Source organism: Saccopteryx leptura, chromosome 3 (assembly GCF_036850995.1).
Source record: "Saccopteryx leptura isolate mSacLep1 chromosome 3, mSacLep1_pri_phased_curated, whole genome shotgun sequence".
Lineage (NCBI taxonomy): Eukaryota > Metazoa > Chordata > Mammalia > Chiroptera > Emballonuridae > Saccopteryx > Saccopteryx leptura.
This window is the reverse complement of record NC_089505.1, coordinates 28,058,256-28,075,620: the sequence shown is the minus strand read 5'-3', so window position 1 is coordinate 28,075,620 and position 17,365 is coordinate 28,058,256. Positions and strand designations below refer to the sequence as shown.

The 17,365-nt window shown below is 43.7% G+C and overlaps 1 protein-coding gene across 8 annotated transcripts in view; it reads right to left on the bottom strand.

The window, feature by feature from the left end:
* Nucleotides 1–13,523: 13,523 nt before the first annotated feature.
* MAP7 (microtubule associated protein 7) overlaps nucleotides 13,524–17,365 on the bottom strand; it is a 178,243-nt gene continuing 174,401 nt past the window's right edge. For all 8 annotated transcript variants that reach the window (XM_066373153.1, XM_066373158.1, XM_066373155.1 and 5 more), the window contains 2 exons: nucleotides 16,892–17,115; nucleotides 13,524–14,831 (listed from right to left, as the gene is read on the bottom strand). In XM_066373153.1, the coding sequence (XP_066229250.1) occupies nucleotides 14,821–14,831; nucleotides 16,892–17,115 (235 nt within the window). In that variant the 3' untranslated portion in view covers nucleotides 13,524–14,820. The remainder of the gene's footprint in view (nucleotides 14,832–16,891; nucleotides 17,116–17,365) is intronic.

Sequence of the window (17,365 nt, the reverse complement as noted above, 5' to 3'; positions counted from 1 at the left end):
TGCGGTAGGGGAGAGGGACTTTTTCCATTATTTCCTTCTAGGTTCTTTGGCTGGGCTAATGATTAAATCGGCATAAGACAGATTAACAGGAGGAAAAATAAATTTAATTTTGCACGTCATATGGGAGCTAATAGAAATATGAGACTCGCCCTGGCCAGTTGGCTCAGCGGTAGAGCGTTGGCCTGGCTTGCGGGGGACCCGGGTTCAATTCCCGGCCAGGGCTCATAGGAGAAGCGCCCATTTGCTTCTCCACCCCCACCCCCTCCTTCCTCTCTGTTTCTCTCTTCCCCTCCCGCAGCTAAGGCTCCATTGGAGCAAAGATGCCCGGGCGCTGGGGATGGCTCCTTGGCCTCTGCCCCAGGCGCTAGAGTGGCTCTGGTCTTGGCAGGGCGACGCCCCGGAGGGGCAGAGCATCACCCCCTGGTGGGCAGAGCATCACCCCTGGTGGGCGTGCTGGGTGGATCCCAGTCGGGCGTATGCGGGAGTCTGTCTGACTATCTCTCCCTGTTTCCAGCTTCAGAAAAATACAAAAAAAAAAAAAAAAAAAAAAAAAAAAAGAAATATGAGACTCAAAGAAGTGACCAAAGTAGGCAGCTTTTTTTAAATTGATTTTTTACATAGAGTCTAGTGTCTCTCCGAATGCATCTCCCCCTCCCTCTTCTGTAGTCCCCCCAAAAAGTAGGCAGCTTTTATAGCTTTTAAACAAAGAAACAATTATTTGTGAAGAATTGACAAAGGGGTTTGGGCTGTAAGTCACCTGTAACAATACTCCAAATTAACAGTAGTTTCCAGAAAAGAACCTTGGAAAAGTGTCTAATAGAATCTTAGTGCTAAGACAAGTTTTAGCCGTGACCTAGTGCAACTGTGTCTTTTTATACGTTCATGTAGCAGAGCTGAGTTAGCCTGTGCCCTGCATGTGGCAGGCCTGAAAGCACAGCCTCTTCCTGTCCCTTAATAGCTGTGTGGTCCTGGGCAAGGTGTAGCCCCCTGAGCCTCGTGGCTTTGTTGGAAGGATGGTGCAATGGGTATTATGTGGTTTGGCACTGTCGCCACACAGAGTAAGGCCTCATCGGATGAAAGCCATTGCCACTGGTTGACTTGCTTGAGATCGTAGCCCAGGCTTATGGCATAGCTGTGACGGAATCCTTAAACTAGGTCCCAGTTGTATTTTTTTTTTTTTTTAATTCTGAAGCTGGAAACGGGGAGAGACAGTCAGACAGACTCCTGCATGCGCCCGACCGGGATCCACCCGGCACACCCACCAGGGGCGACGCTCTGCCCCTCCGGGGCGTCGCTCTGCCGCGACCAGAGCCACTCCAGCACCTGGGGCAGAGGCCAAGGAGCCATCCCCAGCGCCCGGGCCATCCTTGCTTCAATTGAGCCTCGGCTGCGAGAGGGGAAGAGAGAGACAGAGAGGAAGGAGGAGGTGGGGGTGGAGAAGCAAATGGGCGCTTCTCCTGTGTGCCCTGGCCGAGAATCGAACCGGGTCCCCCGCACGCCAGTCCGACGCTCTACCGCTGAGCCAACCGGCCAGGGCCCCAGTTGTTGTATTTTATGTGCTAATGGGAGGCAGAAGAAACAGAGAGTGTTCCAAACTTGTATACCTATACTTTAAACTATTATTTGGGGGTTATTTTATATTTTAGTAAAATTACAGGAACAACACAAGTAACTCCCGTCTACTCTTCATGCAGATTCCCAGTTGTTAACGTTTTACATTTCCTCACCATCGGTTCTCTCTCTTGGTCTACACAGGCACACACACACAATTTCTCTCTTATACGTCTATGATATGTATTCACCTTCTAAGCTATTAGAAACTGCATTCACATCAATATCTCCAAATCTATTTCAACACCATCAGGTTTATTCTAGCCTTTTCTCTTTCCATATTTGTATTCTTTTTGAGAGAGAGAACTCATTCTCACTGCCACCAAATACATTTACTTGTTTGTCAGTTTTTCTGTGTTGAATCAAAATAAGATGCATATTCTTATTTTTAATAAATACTTCTGAGAGTTTACTGTGAAACTAAGGCAATGATCCTCTTCACGCACAGAGGATATGGATTCAATGAACTCATTTTGGAGGTCACAACATAGCTGGAGCAGTGGCTGTGATCATGGGCACTCAAAGCAGACAGGCCTGGGCTCTAGTCCTGGCAATGTACCGGGAAGCTATGTGGCTTCCACAGAAGTCTTCTCCTGTTGAAGTCTCAGAGGTTAATAGCAGTACTGATCTCAAGGGGTTGTTACGAGGATTAGACGCATAATAGCTGTTAACACACTGACCAGCACATAGTAAATACACAATGAATGATTGCTATTATAATTGTATTTTTGAAAGAGTTTTAAAACTTATTGATTTTTTTTTTTTTTTTTTCTTTCTTTCATTTTTCTGAAGCTGGAAACAGGGAGAGACAGTCAGACAGACTCCCGCATGCGCCTGACCAGGATACACCCGGCACGCCCACCAGGGGCGACGCTCTGCCCACCAGGGGGCGATGCTCTGCCCATCCTGGGCGTCGCCATGTTGCGACCAGAGCCACTCTAGCGCCTGAGGCAGAGGCCACAGAGCCATCCCCAGCGCCTGGGCCATCTTTGCTCCAATGGAGCCTTGGCTGCGGGAGGGGAAGAGAGAGACAGAGAGGAAAGCGCGGCGGAGGGGTGGAGAAGCAAATGGGCGCTTCTCCTGTGTGCCCTGGCCGGGAATCGAACCCGGGTCCTCCGCACGCTAGGCCGACGCTCTACCGCTGAGCCAACCGGCCAGGGCCAAAATTTATTGATTTTTAGAGAGAGAGAAACATCAACTTGTTGTTCCTCCCACCCATGCATTCACTGGTTGATTCCTCTATGTGCCTTGACTAGGGATCAAACTTGCAACCTTGGCATATCAGGACGACCCTCCAACCAACTGAGCTAGCTGGTTAGTGTTCTATTATAATTGTATTTTCTGTGTAACACAGGAAACTTTCTCTAATTCTCGAGGCCAGGATAGAAATTGAGAAAGACAATTGCCAGTAAGCTTCAAAATTCATTAAAACTTGGAGATAAAACAAATCTTAACAATCTTTTTATTACTCATATCTCCATATAAGAGAAAGACACTTTACTTAGCATGTAAAAACCTGACTATTCAGAAGTTTTACAAGTACCTTTTGGGTCTCTGTTGAACGTAAAAGGAAGATTGTGTTAACTGCTCCGTCATCTTTTTCTCTTCTGGATCTGGAGTAATTTTCTACTTTGAGTGGAAGTCAGTTGATGAATCATCCTTTAAAGATCTTCATCGGCTGACAGCTACAGCAAAACAACAAAAGGGGTTTTTTTTTTAAATGACTGTAGTTTTTATTTATTGATTTTATTTTTAGCTTTTTTGTTTGTTTATTCATTTTAGAGAGGAGAGGAGGGAGAGAGAGTGAGAGAGAAGGGAAGAGGAGAAGGAGGCATCAACTCCTATATGTGCCTTGACTGGGCAAGCCCAAAGTTTTGAACCAGTGACCTCAGCATCCTAGATCAACATTTTATCCACTGCACCCCCACAGGTCAGGCAACAACAAAAGATTTTTTTTTTTTTTTTTTTTTTACAGAGACAGAGAGAGAGTCATCAGAGAGAGGGATAGATAGGGACAGACAGACAGGAATGGAAAGAGATGAGAAGCATCAATCATTAGTTTTTCATTGCACGTTGCAACACCTTAGTTGTTCATTGATTGCTTTCTCATACGTGCCTTGACCGCGGGCCTTCAGCAGACTGAGTAACCACTTGCTGGAGCCAGCGACCTTGGGTTCAAGCTGGTGGGCTTTTTTTTTTCTCAAACCAGATGAGCCCGTGCTCAAGCTGGCGAGCTCGGGGTCTCGAACCTGGGTCCTCTGCATCCCAGTCCAACGCTCTATCCACTGCGCCACTGCCTGGTCAGGCAACAACGAAAGGTTTTGAGAGCAATTCATGCATTAGGTGATGAGTATGATTAGAATATAAACAAGAGTGATGAGAGTAGGAATGTACAGGTAGACAAAGAAGTGGTCAGCATTCAGTTAGAAAGAGTAGACAGAAGGCAACACACATTTTTGGCACCCAGGTGCATTGTTCAGGTACCCAGATGCTTATGCCCCATATTTTTTATACTTTCCCTTTGATATGATAAGGTATACAGGTAGCGAAAGGCAGATAACAGAAAAACCATAATTAGAAAAACTTACGGGTAGAGCTGCAGGATGTGGATGGATTGTTCCCATGTCTTGAGAATTGGAGTGGGATTAGTCATGCATACTCCCGCACCAGACAAACTCAAGGAATAGGTAGACAAATTCTCAGAGGCAAGCTAGCATTTTGTTGCTTTCCTTTCAACTGATATTCAAATTGAGTGCACCTTCGAAGTGACAAGGTAATCGTGGCTAGACTCTCAGTCTCTGGAGGCAAAAGATGATTCAGTAGTGGTGTGAAGCTGCAAGGTACGGCAGAAAAAAAGAACAGAAATAGTGTAGAGGACGTTTCCTAATGGTGAAACTGAATGTGAAATGGAAAGAGTAGGTGAAGTTTCAAGTTTGAATGACTGGAATGGTGGGGAAATAAAAGCTAGAATGTCAGAAGGTAGAGCTGACTTGGGGGAGGAAGTGAGAAAGTTGATTTAGACAGGTTGAATGTGAAGTGCTGGCAAGACACGTAAGTTGTCTCATCTCACAGGCGGAGGGACCAACAGAACAACCCTAGGACGGAGGTCAGGGCTGGAAGTTCAGGGGAGGACCAGGAAGGCAACAAGGCCATAGGAGCTGTGGAGGATAGTGTGCACTGACTTACTCAAAATCCAATCCACCCTGAGTCTAGAATTCTGTACTGTAGAGGCTGGAAGGCTGAAAACTACATATCCCAGATTTCCTTGCAGCTAGAGTCTGATGGGATTTAGGTTCTGAGAATCAGGTGCATTTGAGTGAGATTTGAAAGATATTGATAGCATTTTCAGATGCTTCTGCTGTTCTGCCAGGAATAAGGTCATGGAATTGTTGATTTTTTTCCCCCCACAGTGTTCAGCATCCAGACACTAGCCTAGCTTCATGGGGGGCAAGAGGCAAGGGTCTGGGATTCCATATTTTGCTTGCATGGCTGAAGCAGAAGGTTCACTGATGGTTTCCTGATCTCTAGTTCTCAGCTAAGGCAATATGCTCCTGAAGTCAGTTGTTCCAGGGGCAGTTTCCTGATTTCTTACCTTCCTGATGTGGGAGAGGTAATAGCTTTTCTACTGGGTCATGTCTGCTGTGATCTGGAAGTCGTTTTTGAAGGTTTAAGTCTGGATTGTATGCCCCTACTCCTTCCAGCAATTTTAAAAGCATTTAAATTCCCTTTCTGCTGAAAATACTCTGGTGGTTTCTGTTTTCTGAAACTGAACTCTTTTTTTCCTTTTTTTTTTTTTTTTTGGTGTGTGTGTGTGGCAGAGACAGAAAGAAGGACAGATAAGAACAGACAGACAGGAAGGGAAAGAGATGAGAAGCATCAATTTGTTGCGGCTCCTTAGTTGTTCATTGATTGATTTCTCATATGTGCCATGACCGTGGGGCTACAGCAGACTGCGTAACCCCTTGCTCGAGCCAGCGACCTTGGGCTCAAGCTGGTGAACCTTGCTCAAACGGATGAGCCTGTGCTCAAGCTGGCGACCTCAGGGTCTCGAACCTGGGTCCTCTGCGTCCCAGTCTGATGGTCTATCCACTGCACCACCACCTGGTCAGGCTGAACTCTTGATTGATACAAAATCCAATGCAGAAATGGTATTCAAGAATAAAGGGCTAATTATTAATTCAAAAGCTGCCTCCCATAGAAGGGTGAGACTTTCACTCATTCATCCATTCACTTCATTAAAACAGTTATCATTACTAAGTCCCTAATGTGTATCAGGCACCATGCTGAACATTTGGGAATACTATACTAAGATGAGTAAAACACAGTCTTTCTCCTCAAAGATTTAGTCTGGTGCAGGAGAGGAGCACGAATATGAATGCAGTAAATTGTGGCAAGTGCACTGATGGAGACGTATTCAGGGAGCTAGTCTGAGAAAGAGGAAGGGTGCCTACCCTGGAATGGGACTCGGAGGAAAGTATGCTTCTCGAAGGAACATAAGCTGAATATTAAACAGTGAATATGTTTATTTAGCTAATAAACACTAAACACTTACTATAGGTTAAGCATGGCACCACCATCTTCATATTCTAGATCTCATTTAATTCTCCAAACGTTCATATGAGGTAGAGAGTATCATCACCCTTTTACAAGTGAGGAAACTGAGGTTCAGATCTGCCCCTGAGTGGCTCTCTCTATGGAGCAGGCCCACCTGTTTCCTCCTCACCTCCCCCCCCCCCAGGTGTGTTCTCCTTGCCTTTTTCTCCCAAACTCTAAGGGTCCTCCTTTTGCCTCTGTAACTTGGACCCTGAGCCCACGCAGCCCAGCTGGCTCACCTTTCCCACAGCTCTCTTCTATCTTTGTGACTTTCTAAATAAACCTTTCCTTGTTTATTAAAACAGAGTCAGATTAAAAAATAATCTGACTCTGAGTTGTCTGCAGGACATTCCTCAGGTGACTGTATGCAGAGGGAACCACATGGGCAAAGGCAAGGGTAAGAAACACATTGTTGGCCCTGGCCGGTTGGCTCAGCGGTAGAGCGTAGGTCTGGCGTGCGGGGCACCCGGGTTCAATTCCTGGCCAGGGCACATAGGAGAAGCGCCCTTTTGCCCCCCCCCTCCCCCCCCCCCCCCCCCCCCCCCCCCCCCCCACCCGGTCCTCTCTGTCTCTCTTCCCCTTCAGCAGCCAAGGCTCCATTGGAGCAAAGATGGCCCCGGGCGCTGGGGATGGCTCCTTGGCCTCTGCCCCAGGCGCTAGAGTGGCTCTGGTCGTGGCAGAGTGACACCCCGGAGGGGCAGAGCATCGCCCCCTGGTGGGCAGAGCATCGCCCCTGGTGGGCGTGCCGGGTGGATCCCGGTCGGGCGCATGCGGGAGTCTGTCGGACTGTCTCTCCCCGTTTCCAGCTTCAGAAAAAAAAAATATATATATATATATATATTAAAAAAAGAAGAAGAAAAAGAAACACATTGTTTGTTCCAGTGAACACCTGAAAACTGGGCCCCCATTTCCAGGCCCTGTGGGAGAACAGGAGCCTAACTTCAACGAGCCAGTGAACAATCCCCGATGGGGTCACACAGAACACACCTTTCCAAATATTTGTGATCTTTCTACTGAGTTCCTGCTCAGCTCCCTCCCTAACCTTTTTAAAGCCACCCAACCACCTCGGTACAAATTAAAGTTTGCAGTCCATCCTGGGTTTTCCCCCTATTGCAACAGTATATTACTGATTAACAGCTGTCCTTACCAATTTATCTAGTGTCTGGCTTTATTTAGCTTTTGTATTTCTTCACAAAACACAGCACTTATTTCATTAGCCATTCATACAATATATATATATATATATTTTGTATTTTTCTGAAGCTGGAAATGGGGAGAGACAGTCAGACAGACTCCCGCATGCGCCCAACCAGGATCCACCCGGCACGCCCACCAGGGGCGACGCTCTGCCCACCAGGGGACGATGCTCTGCCCCACCCCGGGGCGTCACTCTGCCGAGACCAGAGCCACTCTAGCGCCTGGGGCAGAGGCCAAGGAGCCATCCCCAGCGCCCGGGCCATCCTTGCTCCAATGGAGCCTTGGCTGCGGGAGGGGAAGAGAGAGACAGAGAGGAAGGGGGGGGGGTGGAGAAGCAAATGGGTGCTTCTCCTATGTGCCCTGGCCGGGAATCGAACCCGGGTCCCCCGCACGCCAGGCCGACGCTCTACCGCCGAGCCAACCGGCCAGAGCCCATACAATATTTTTATATCACTTGGTCCCTATACAAACATCTGAAAAAATACATTAAAAAATATTAAGACTTCATTCATTTTAGAGAGGAGAGAGGAGAGAGAGAGAAAGAGAGAGGGGGGGGGAAAGAGCAGGAAGCTTCAACTCCCATATGTGCCTTGACCAGGCAAGCTCAGGGTTTAGAACTGGTGACCTCAGCGTTCCAGATGGACGCTTTATCCACTGCGCCACCACAGGTCAGGCAGGATTAGCAATTTGAATAGGTGGCAGTAGCAACTTATTTATTATATTAAGTTATTGGATAATTTTTTGAGTTTAGCACATTGTTAGAAAGGTTGTTAATTAGATTTTTTAAAAAATCCTTTATTTCAGAAAATGCTACAAAGTGAAACTCCAACTGTCCCTGAACTTGGCAGAAGCAGTACAAAGAGAGTGCTTTGGGGATCAGGAGTGGTCACATCGTGGGAGATTTCAAGCACTGTGAGGAAGAGTAGGGTTTTTAAAAAATGTAGCAATCTCAGTAAAAAGGATCTGGGACATCAGTATGCAGGGGAGAAAACAGAGTTCAACAGCTGGGAACCAGGAGCCTGAAGATAAAGAGTAAAGATAATGATGGAGACACTGGGTGATCACAGGTGCTCACAGGCCTATATCCACCCAGAAGTCCAAGCACGTTCACTATTGTTAATTTATATCTGGTAAGCACTGAATCATGCTGAAAACACACGTCACTGACCTGTATATATGTGACAAAATCAGAGTAAGAACACTAGAGCGAGTTTTCCAAGTTGAATTTATTCATTTATTTAAGAACAGGTGCTGTGTTCTTACTTTTTAGGGGATAAAATGTTACTTGTTTTATAAAATTGTGCTAATAGACCTTAGCATAATAACCAGAGTATGGTTTCCCTGGAAACTGACTCTATAGCAAGGAGCTGAGTACAAAGGTTGATCTGGATGGTGAAGGGAATGCTTCTCAGGGAACAGAGAAGTCAGACAAGGAGCAAGGTGACCAATATGGAGGGTTATCAAGCCAAGTCTCAGTGACAGGAGCTTCATCCAGTGAGGAGAGGTATATACTGTACCCTTACCCGGGGACTCCTCAGATATGTCAATGTAGATAGATGTATGGCCTGGGGAAATGGGCCACAGCGAGGCCTTGAGAGTAACGCTATTTATTTTTACTGTTGCTGCCTTGGCAAAATGATGTCAGTCAGTGTTGGTGCCCAGCTTACTTTTTCCAACCCTCCCCCAGTTAAATCCAAACATCCGAAAGTCTGGGACACTGACATGCCAGCCACGGGTCGTGTCAGTTGGCGACATCAATGACAGCACAGGGCAAGCGCGGCTCAGAGTGAAGAGGCCAGTTCCTGACCGCCATTATGAGGGGGAAGGATGACTCCAGGGTGAGCAACGGAACGTATCAAACGTGCCTGTTTCTGGCCCTCAAATCCAACAAGGGCCTCCAAAGTTTTGCCTGCCTGATCCATCTTTTCTCTGACATCTCTTGGTAGGACAACTCCATTTAGAAAGGAGAAGTAGTTAAATAGTCTGACATGATTTGCTAAACACTCCTTAGCAACCGCTTCAGAAACTTCCTGCTGATCCATCCAGCCTTCCTATGGCACTTCCTGAGGACCGGCCAATGTTTACAGTAACTTCTGGAGAACCATTTATCGTCACCCCATGGTCAACAAGATAATTCTAATTCCGTCAAAGGATGTCAAGAAGTGCCTCCCAATACATAAAAATATAAAGTAACTATAATTATTTTTCGAAGGAACATTTTGGGAGGAGCAGAGGAAGGAGTGATTATGAATTTAAATAGCAAAATAACACTCAAAAAATAATTAGAAACTCTAAGCTTGTCTAGAGAAATGAGTTAACATCTATTTAGCTTGTTTGGTATAATACCTAGAATGGGAAGCTTTTTAAAGTAGAATTTCAGGCCTGACCAGGCGGTGGGGCAGTGAATAGAGTATCAGACTGGGATGCGGAGGACCTAGGTTCGAGAACCTGAGGTCACCAGCTTGAGCGCGGGCTCATCTGGTTTGAGCAAAGCTCACCACCTTGGACCCAAGGTCGCTGGCTCGAGCAAGGGGTTACTCGGTCTGCTGTAGCCCCATGGTCAGGGCACATATGAGAAAGCCATCAATGAACAACTAAGGTGTCGCAACAAAAAACTAATGATTGATGCTTCTCATCTCTCTCCGTTCCTGTCTGTCTGCCCTTATCTATCCCTTTTTCTGACTCTCTCTCTCTTTGTAAAAAAAAAGAAAAAAAAAAAAGTAGAATTTCAGGCTACTATTGAAAAATAACAGTGAAGTTCCCACCTCTGGACCAGTGTCCTGCTGGCCTTGCCAGAGACACTCAAATTAAAGACAAATGTTTTTAACGTTTATTGAACAACTACTATGCATTAGAAACTACATTTATTCCATTTCATTCAACCTTTATAAGTATGGCAACCCAGTGAGAAGGGCGTTATTCTCCCATTTACAGATGGAGAACCTGAGACCGGAGAACACAGGTAACTTACCAAGCTTCAGATGGCTCACTGGTGTCAGACGTGGTATTCAAACCTAAGCCTAACATCAGACATTGGCTCTTCACACTCCGCTATTGCTTCCAATATTATCCTGGTCTTCTAACTCTCTCCCTAGTCTTCTGCAAGGTATCAGAGCCAATAATTCAAAAGTGATTGTCAGTCCTAATATTAGTGTACATTTAAAAATTTTTATTGAATTGATTGGGGTGACATTGGTTAATAAAATTATATAGGGTTCAGGTGTACAATTTTATAATATGTCATCTGTATGTTGCATTGTGTGTTCACCTCCCCAAGTCAAGTCTCCTTTTGTCACCATTTGTCCCCCTTTACCCTCTCTACCTCCCCCCACCCCCTTTCCCTCTGGTGATCATCAGACTGTTGTTTGTCTATGAGGTCCTTTTTTTTTTTTTACAGAGGCAGAGATAGACAGGGACAGACAGACAGGAACGGAGAGAGATGAGAAGCATCAATCATTAGTTTTTTGTTGCGCGTTGCGACTTCTTAGTTGTTCATTGATTGCTTTCTCATATGTGCCTTGACCGCGGGCCTTCAGCAGACCGAGTAACCCCTTGCTGGAGCCAGCGACCTTGGGTCCAAGCTGATGAGCTTTTTCTTTTTCCTCAAGCCAGATGAGCCTGCGCTCAAGCTGGCGACCTCAGGGTCTCAAACCTGGGTCCTTCCGCATCCAGGTTCAACGCTCTATCCACTGCGCCATCACCTGGTCAGGCTATGAGGTACTTTTTGTTTTGCTTAATCTCTTCACCTTTTTCAGCCAGCCTCCCACTCCACTTCCCTCTAACACTAACTACTATAATTACTTTTAATTTCTAAAATTGTAATCAAACCTACAACATAAAAAATTCAAGTAATAGTCATCAAGGAAATAGTTACTAACACAATATTTTATTTGTAACGGATGTTAAATTGGCCCTTCTGTTCACATGCAGGCCCTTATCTCTTCCTCTTCTTGGCCTTTAGAGTTCCTCCCACAGACCGATGAAGTGTCAAAGGATTTGAGAAGGTGACAATCTAGAACATTTCTGTGAGGCCTTAGGTGTTTGATGCGTAAATACAGTATGGGATGGAGTGCGGGGGTCATGATGCTTCTTGACAGGAAGTTCATTTTAAAAAGTTGCTTTTTGTAACCTGATTCAATAGCTATTTCATCATGCTTTTTAATGATCTATGTACAATGTAAATATAGGTCAATAACAGAATACTTCATCAGTTATTTGTAATGCAAAAGAAAGAATTTATCGGTTCCTTTTAAATTTCTTCTAATACACACCAAATTACTTTAAAATGCTTTAATATAGATGGCGTTATATTGAGTTGTACACTTGAAACCTGTACAGTTAGGTTAGGGTTAGGGTTAGGGTTAGTTTGGCAAAACCTGTCAATCTAATAAAGTAAAGAATAAAAATTTTAGCCCTGGCCAGTTGGCTCAGTGGTAGAGCGTCGGCCTGGCGTGTGAAAGTCCCGGGTTCGATTCCCGGCCAGGGCACACAGGAGAGGCACCCATCTGCTTCTCCACCCCTCCCCCTCTCCTTCCTCTCTGTCTCTCTCTTCCCCTCCCGCAGCCGCAGCTGAGGCTCCATTGGAGCAAAGATGGCCCGGGCGCTGGGGATGGCTCCTTGGCCTCTGCCCCAGGTGCTAGAGTGGCTCTGGTCGCAACAGAGCCATGCCCTGGATGGGCAGAGCATCGCCCCCTGGTGGGCAGAGCATCGCCCCCTGGTGGGCGTGCTGGGTGGATCCCGGTCGGGCGCATGCGGGAGTCTATCTGACTGCCTCCACATTTCCAGCTTCAGAAAAATACAAAAAAAAAGAAAAAAGAATAAAAATTTAAAAAATGGTGGGCATGTATAATTAAACTTTAATCTCACTCTGGGAGTAGGCGAGCTAGCATTGGAAGGACCCCAATCTGGTGGCTAGGTGGGTGCTTTCAATACAAGTGTTAACCAGCATAATGGATGTTAGTTCATTAACAAAAGGAGCTCAAAAGATAAATAGTTACCTAGAAGATTTTGAGGCAAAAATGCATGAAATGAGGTATAAAGGTATGGCAGAGCCTGCAAGCTCATGACGTTTGATTAGCTCCTTAGGCCTAGAGCTCTATTTGCCCCTGTGACCACCTGCCCTTGGGACCCACACAGTTAGACTGCTGTTGACCCAATCAGGTTACCCAGTCCTGCTGTCAGAATATCACTGCTTCTGTGTCACTGTGGATCTTTCAGGCAAGGAGGGCGTGTGATGCTGAGCAGAGGAGAATCTTCCCCAAGCTTTCCATGGCCTCACCTGCTAATACTTGTTCATGTGAAAGAACTCTGTTTTGCGTTTACTGTCATATACCACCAGGTAGTGAGGCTATACAAGAGACATAAAGCTTTACCGGCCAGTAGAAGCTGACGACTATCTACCAAATGAATCTGTCATTGGTGACTAAATTGACCTAGACAGTCTACAATGGGGTGGCAGGGAACTAAAAGTCCATCTACCCTCATTCCATGGTGAGGGTCATATCCATATCTGATGCTTGGGCACTGTCCTTAATACAATGCCTATCTAAGATCTCTTTAAGACTTCTTAACTGACCTTCAAGAGCTGGACAGAAAGCAATTCAGCCATTCAGGTTTAGGCCATCCTTTGGTGGAGTGTTCTTAAAACATTGTTAACAATCTTATACGACTTCTACTTAAAACAGTTGCTCAGAGGGCTTTCAGTTTGCTAATGATTAAGTTAAAAAATATAAATAAGAGCCAAAATAGGATTATTATTCAAATTGTAAATAAATCTATTCTATCTACCTGTTTAGAGGAAGCTAGCAAGATGTCGTTGAGGTCAAAGTAAGAGCAATTTGAAAACTCAAGAATCAACCTGAGTGAAATTACAACATGTGAGAAATCTAAAAGTAAAAGTATGTCAAACACATTTGGTGTTTCACACTAGGTTGACTTAAACAAATAAAACAACTTGTTGAACATATATATACATATATTTTAATATGATTATGTGTACATGGACAACTGGACATAGGGAAAACCCCCAAATTAACATTTTAACAAATTACAGATACTCTTAAAGATGATATGCTTTAATTTTAAGGGAATAGTTCAATAAATGAATAGCCTTGCATTCAATCTAGTAGATTAACCAACTTTTCTTTTTAATAAAAAACAATACAGCGGTAGAATTTTACCCTTTTAAACACTCCACATAAAAACATGTGTTCCCTCTCCTTCAATATTTAGTTATCTGTTGTCTCTACAGTGGTAAAATAAAGTGGAATTTATATTAGTAAATGAAAGTGCAAGTTTGTACAGCTAAGCTCAGCAGCGAAAGTGAAGAACGGGAAGGGAAAGCTGATGACGTCACACAGAATGAGGACATTCGTAGAAGGTGTCCTGCACAGTGTCCTGTGTATCAAACACAGTCAACATGCCATCATTTCTCATTGCTCTTAAACGAGCAAAACCAAATTCTTTTTTTTTTTAATTTAAAGAAATATGAAGTCTGTATTTCTCCCTTCCCCACATAATTTGCGATCAGGTAAGGCAAAGAGAAGTCCCACCATCCCTGGGGGCAGCAGCAATACACAGACTTTGGAAAGAACCCTGAATCACCAGGAACATTCTTTCAAGGGAACATAAGGAATGAATCTCATCAATCAAATCTGTACTGTTGTCACATCATTCTAATTTATTTGATTAGTTTATCTGGAAAAACTTTATAAATACATTATTTAAGAGGAAAGTAAATTATTTTCTTGCTCTGAAAAAATAACATCTTTTTTTCTTCACATTTAAAAACCATTTGGTATGCTTTTGGAAAAGGAGATGCAAGAATGCGACAGCTGGGTGTGCAGTATGGCCATGTACAAGTGCATTTACAAGAACCTGGTAATCTGCTATAATTTGCCTCTACAAATAGAGTTCTTTGCAATATTATTTAAACAAACAGGCTTAATTTAAACACCTCTCCTACTCACTCTATTTGTAGAGCAAAGAGGTACTTATTTTTCAAGTATTAAATTGTAAAAGGTAAATTTTTTGTGCCAATTTCACCTGTTAGCTTTCAAAGACCGAAATAGCTACGTGAAAAGTCATGCTAAGTCAGCCCGTTTCCTTTGACAGCCCAATGCTCTTATCTTCCAGAGGATGAAAAAAAAAATTGATTTGCTAAATAAAAAACTCACTGGAAAAAGCCATTTTTAAAGTATTGACGAACAAGGAGCATTTCTTTTTTTCTATTGGCGAAAATTATTAGAAAAGCTATCCAGTCTGTTGTCTTTTGCTGGTTTTAATAAAGTCTTTTCAAAATGATGGTCAAGAAATCTTTAGAAAACCGGAGGATGGGGCGCTCTTATACAGCAAGGAAGGAATCCCATTCATTGTAGAAATTCTTATTAAATTTCTGCTTTGGTTCTTCAGAAGAAACACTCATATAACTTCTATATCAAGAGACAGAAAAAAAAAACATTAAAATGTTTATCTAAAATCTTATTTAAAGAACACTATAGTAATAGCTTACATTTATAAAAGTTCACCATGCTTTTTTTTTTTTTTTTTCTGAAGTGAGAAGCAGGTAGGCAGAGACAGACTCCTGCATGTGCCCAACCGGGATCCACCCAGCATGCCCACTAAGTGGCGATGCTCTGCTCCTCTGGGCTGTTGTTCTGTTGCGACCTGAGCCATTCTAGTGTCTGAGGTGGAGGCCATCCTCAGTGACCAGGCCAACTTTGCTCCAATGGAGCCTTGGCTGCAGGAGGGGAAGAGAGAGAGAGATAGAGAGAAAGAAGAGGGGAAAAGGTGGAGAAGCAGATGGGCGCTTCTCCTTTGTGTCCTGTCTGGAAATCAAATCCGGGACATCCACACGCTGGGCCAATGCTCTACCACTGAGCCAACCAGCCAGGGAAAACTTCACCATGCTTTTAAGAACAGGCAATTTTATTTGGATCCATGATCACATACTTAAGCAAATTCTTCCACTAACAAGAAAACACACGTCCCTTTCTTTACTTCAAGTTAGGCCAGCTCCTTTACTTTCCTAAACTGCATACAACAACTATACTTTTCTTTGAGGTTAGAGACTTACATGTGTCTCTGTATCCACGGTACTTGATGCTTTGGTCTCTAAACACCATGTTGGAGGTTAAATAAATGTTTGTCAATAAATAGTGAACCCAAAAGAACCCTTAAGATCAGAGACACTGGACTACTTTCCCAGAGAAGGTCTGGAAAGGTGGACACAGTGAGAATGGAATGACAGATAAGCCAAAAGGTGATTTAAGGCCCAGCAAGTGAAGCAAAAAGCCATCTTAGATGTTCCCACCCTTGTTGTGAATCTGTGACATGACAAAGAAGGAAGTTGCACAGGCAGCATTTCCACCAACATGCAAGTGATCAGACTGTTCCCCGAGGCTTAAGACTCAGAATTCCAGACCTGAGATGAACCTTACAGCTTCCTTTTACAGTCAAGAAAAGGGGATCACTGAAGTGAAGTTATACGCCCAAGGTCAGAGCACTAGAGAAGTAAAAAAGACTTATAAGGTGGTTCAACATTGACTTTTTCAACAATTTAAAATGGAAAATATTTGTTACAAGTTCACAGGCAGAATGTAAAGAAAAAAAAACACACAATTTGATCACAAATACTTCTTTACTGACTCCATTTAAACATGCTGAATGTAGCCAGCTCAGTTCACAAAGTATAACAGAGATGCTGGTAAATACCTGAAAGTGACCTGCTAGGAAGAGAAGTTGATGGATTTCAAAGAGATTTGAAAAAAGAAGGAGCTGGGGTTATCCTATTTGTCCTTGAGACTGGTGGGGCTGTGCTGTTAAGTTGCTATGATCACCAAGTTAGTAACTTTTGATGGACTCCTTAGTTCTTTGGGTCCTGTTAAAGCTACTGTTCTTCTTGTACAAAAACTTCAGGTCAAGTGTGAGTCCCAGAGACAGGGTATAAGAGAGTCCCTGGCAGTTTCAACAACAGCTACAGTCACTCAACAAGGGATGGAAGACCCATGGGTTCAGAATACGGTCCCATTACCTAAATCACAACTATCTTATTATATGTAAAAAATACAATAGCATATTGTCAAGGTTGCTTAATGAAAACAAGAAAAAATGATGGGAGAACATGATGGCTCAAATATCTGAAGAACTGAGAAAGATGAAATGAGCCCAGTGGTCCCTAAGTCATGGTGAGGCATTAAGTGTTGTCTTGATCCGAAGCAGGTTGGGCAATGAATGCCGCTACGTGAGAGGATCCTGGACACCTCGTGGGTAGTGCAGACCGATTTCTACACTGAGCGAGAGAATAGGAGGGGCCCTAGAAGTCGCTCAATCCAAGTCAGAATTCCAGTTCTATGTTCCTGCACAATCTGTCCATGTGGCTTATCTGGTCCCCTGAAGGGTGAAGTGTGCCACAGTCACACTGAAGAAGGTTCATTCCCTCTTGGGTCACATATATCTGATGACAACTGAAGAAAATTTGAGGCAAGCTTACCTGCTGTCTGTTGTGTTTGAACACCATCTACCTGAGGCAGGGGCCCAAGTGTCCCTTCATCTTCAAAGGCCAAAATTGGATTCAAAGGGATTTCTGGGTTCTCACTGTTGGTGATATCTAATCTAGATGGTTTAGATCCAATGGGTAAGTTTATGGTTTCTTCAAAATTGTCAGTCTGAAGAGATACTCCATTTTCATTTGGCTGTTTTTCCAAATTGGGAGTACTAGAAAATTTAAAAAATCAAAATTAAAATGAATTAGAATTAAAACTGGAAAACACATTTCAGGATAACCAAAGACCATTTTATAATAACTAATTTTATAACTTTATAATCAAAATGTTAGACTGACCACATCATTACTAACAAAAATGGTGAATTCTGACATATTTGTATTTTAAATTCTTATTTTTAAGTAAATTTGTTCTTTTTGATATAAAGTTTATTAAATGGAATAATTTATCCATTAGACTAA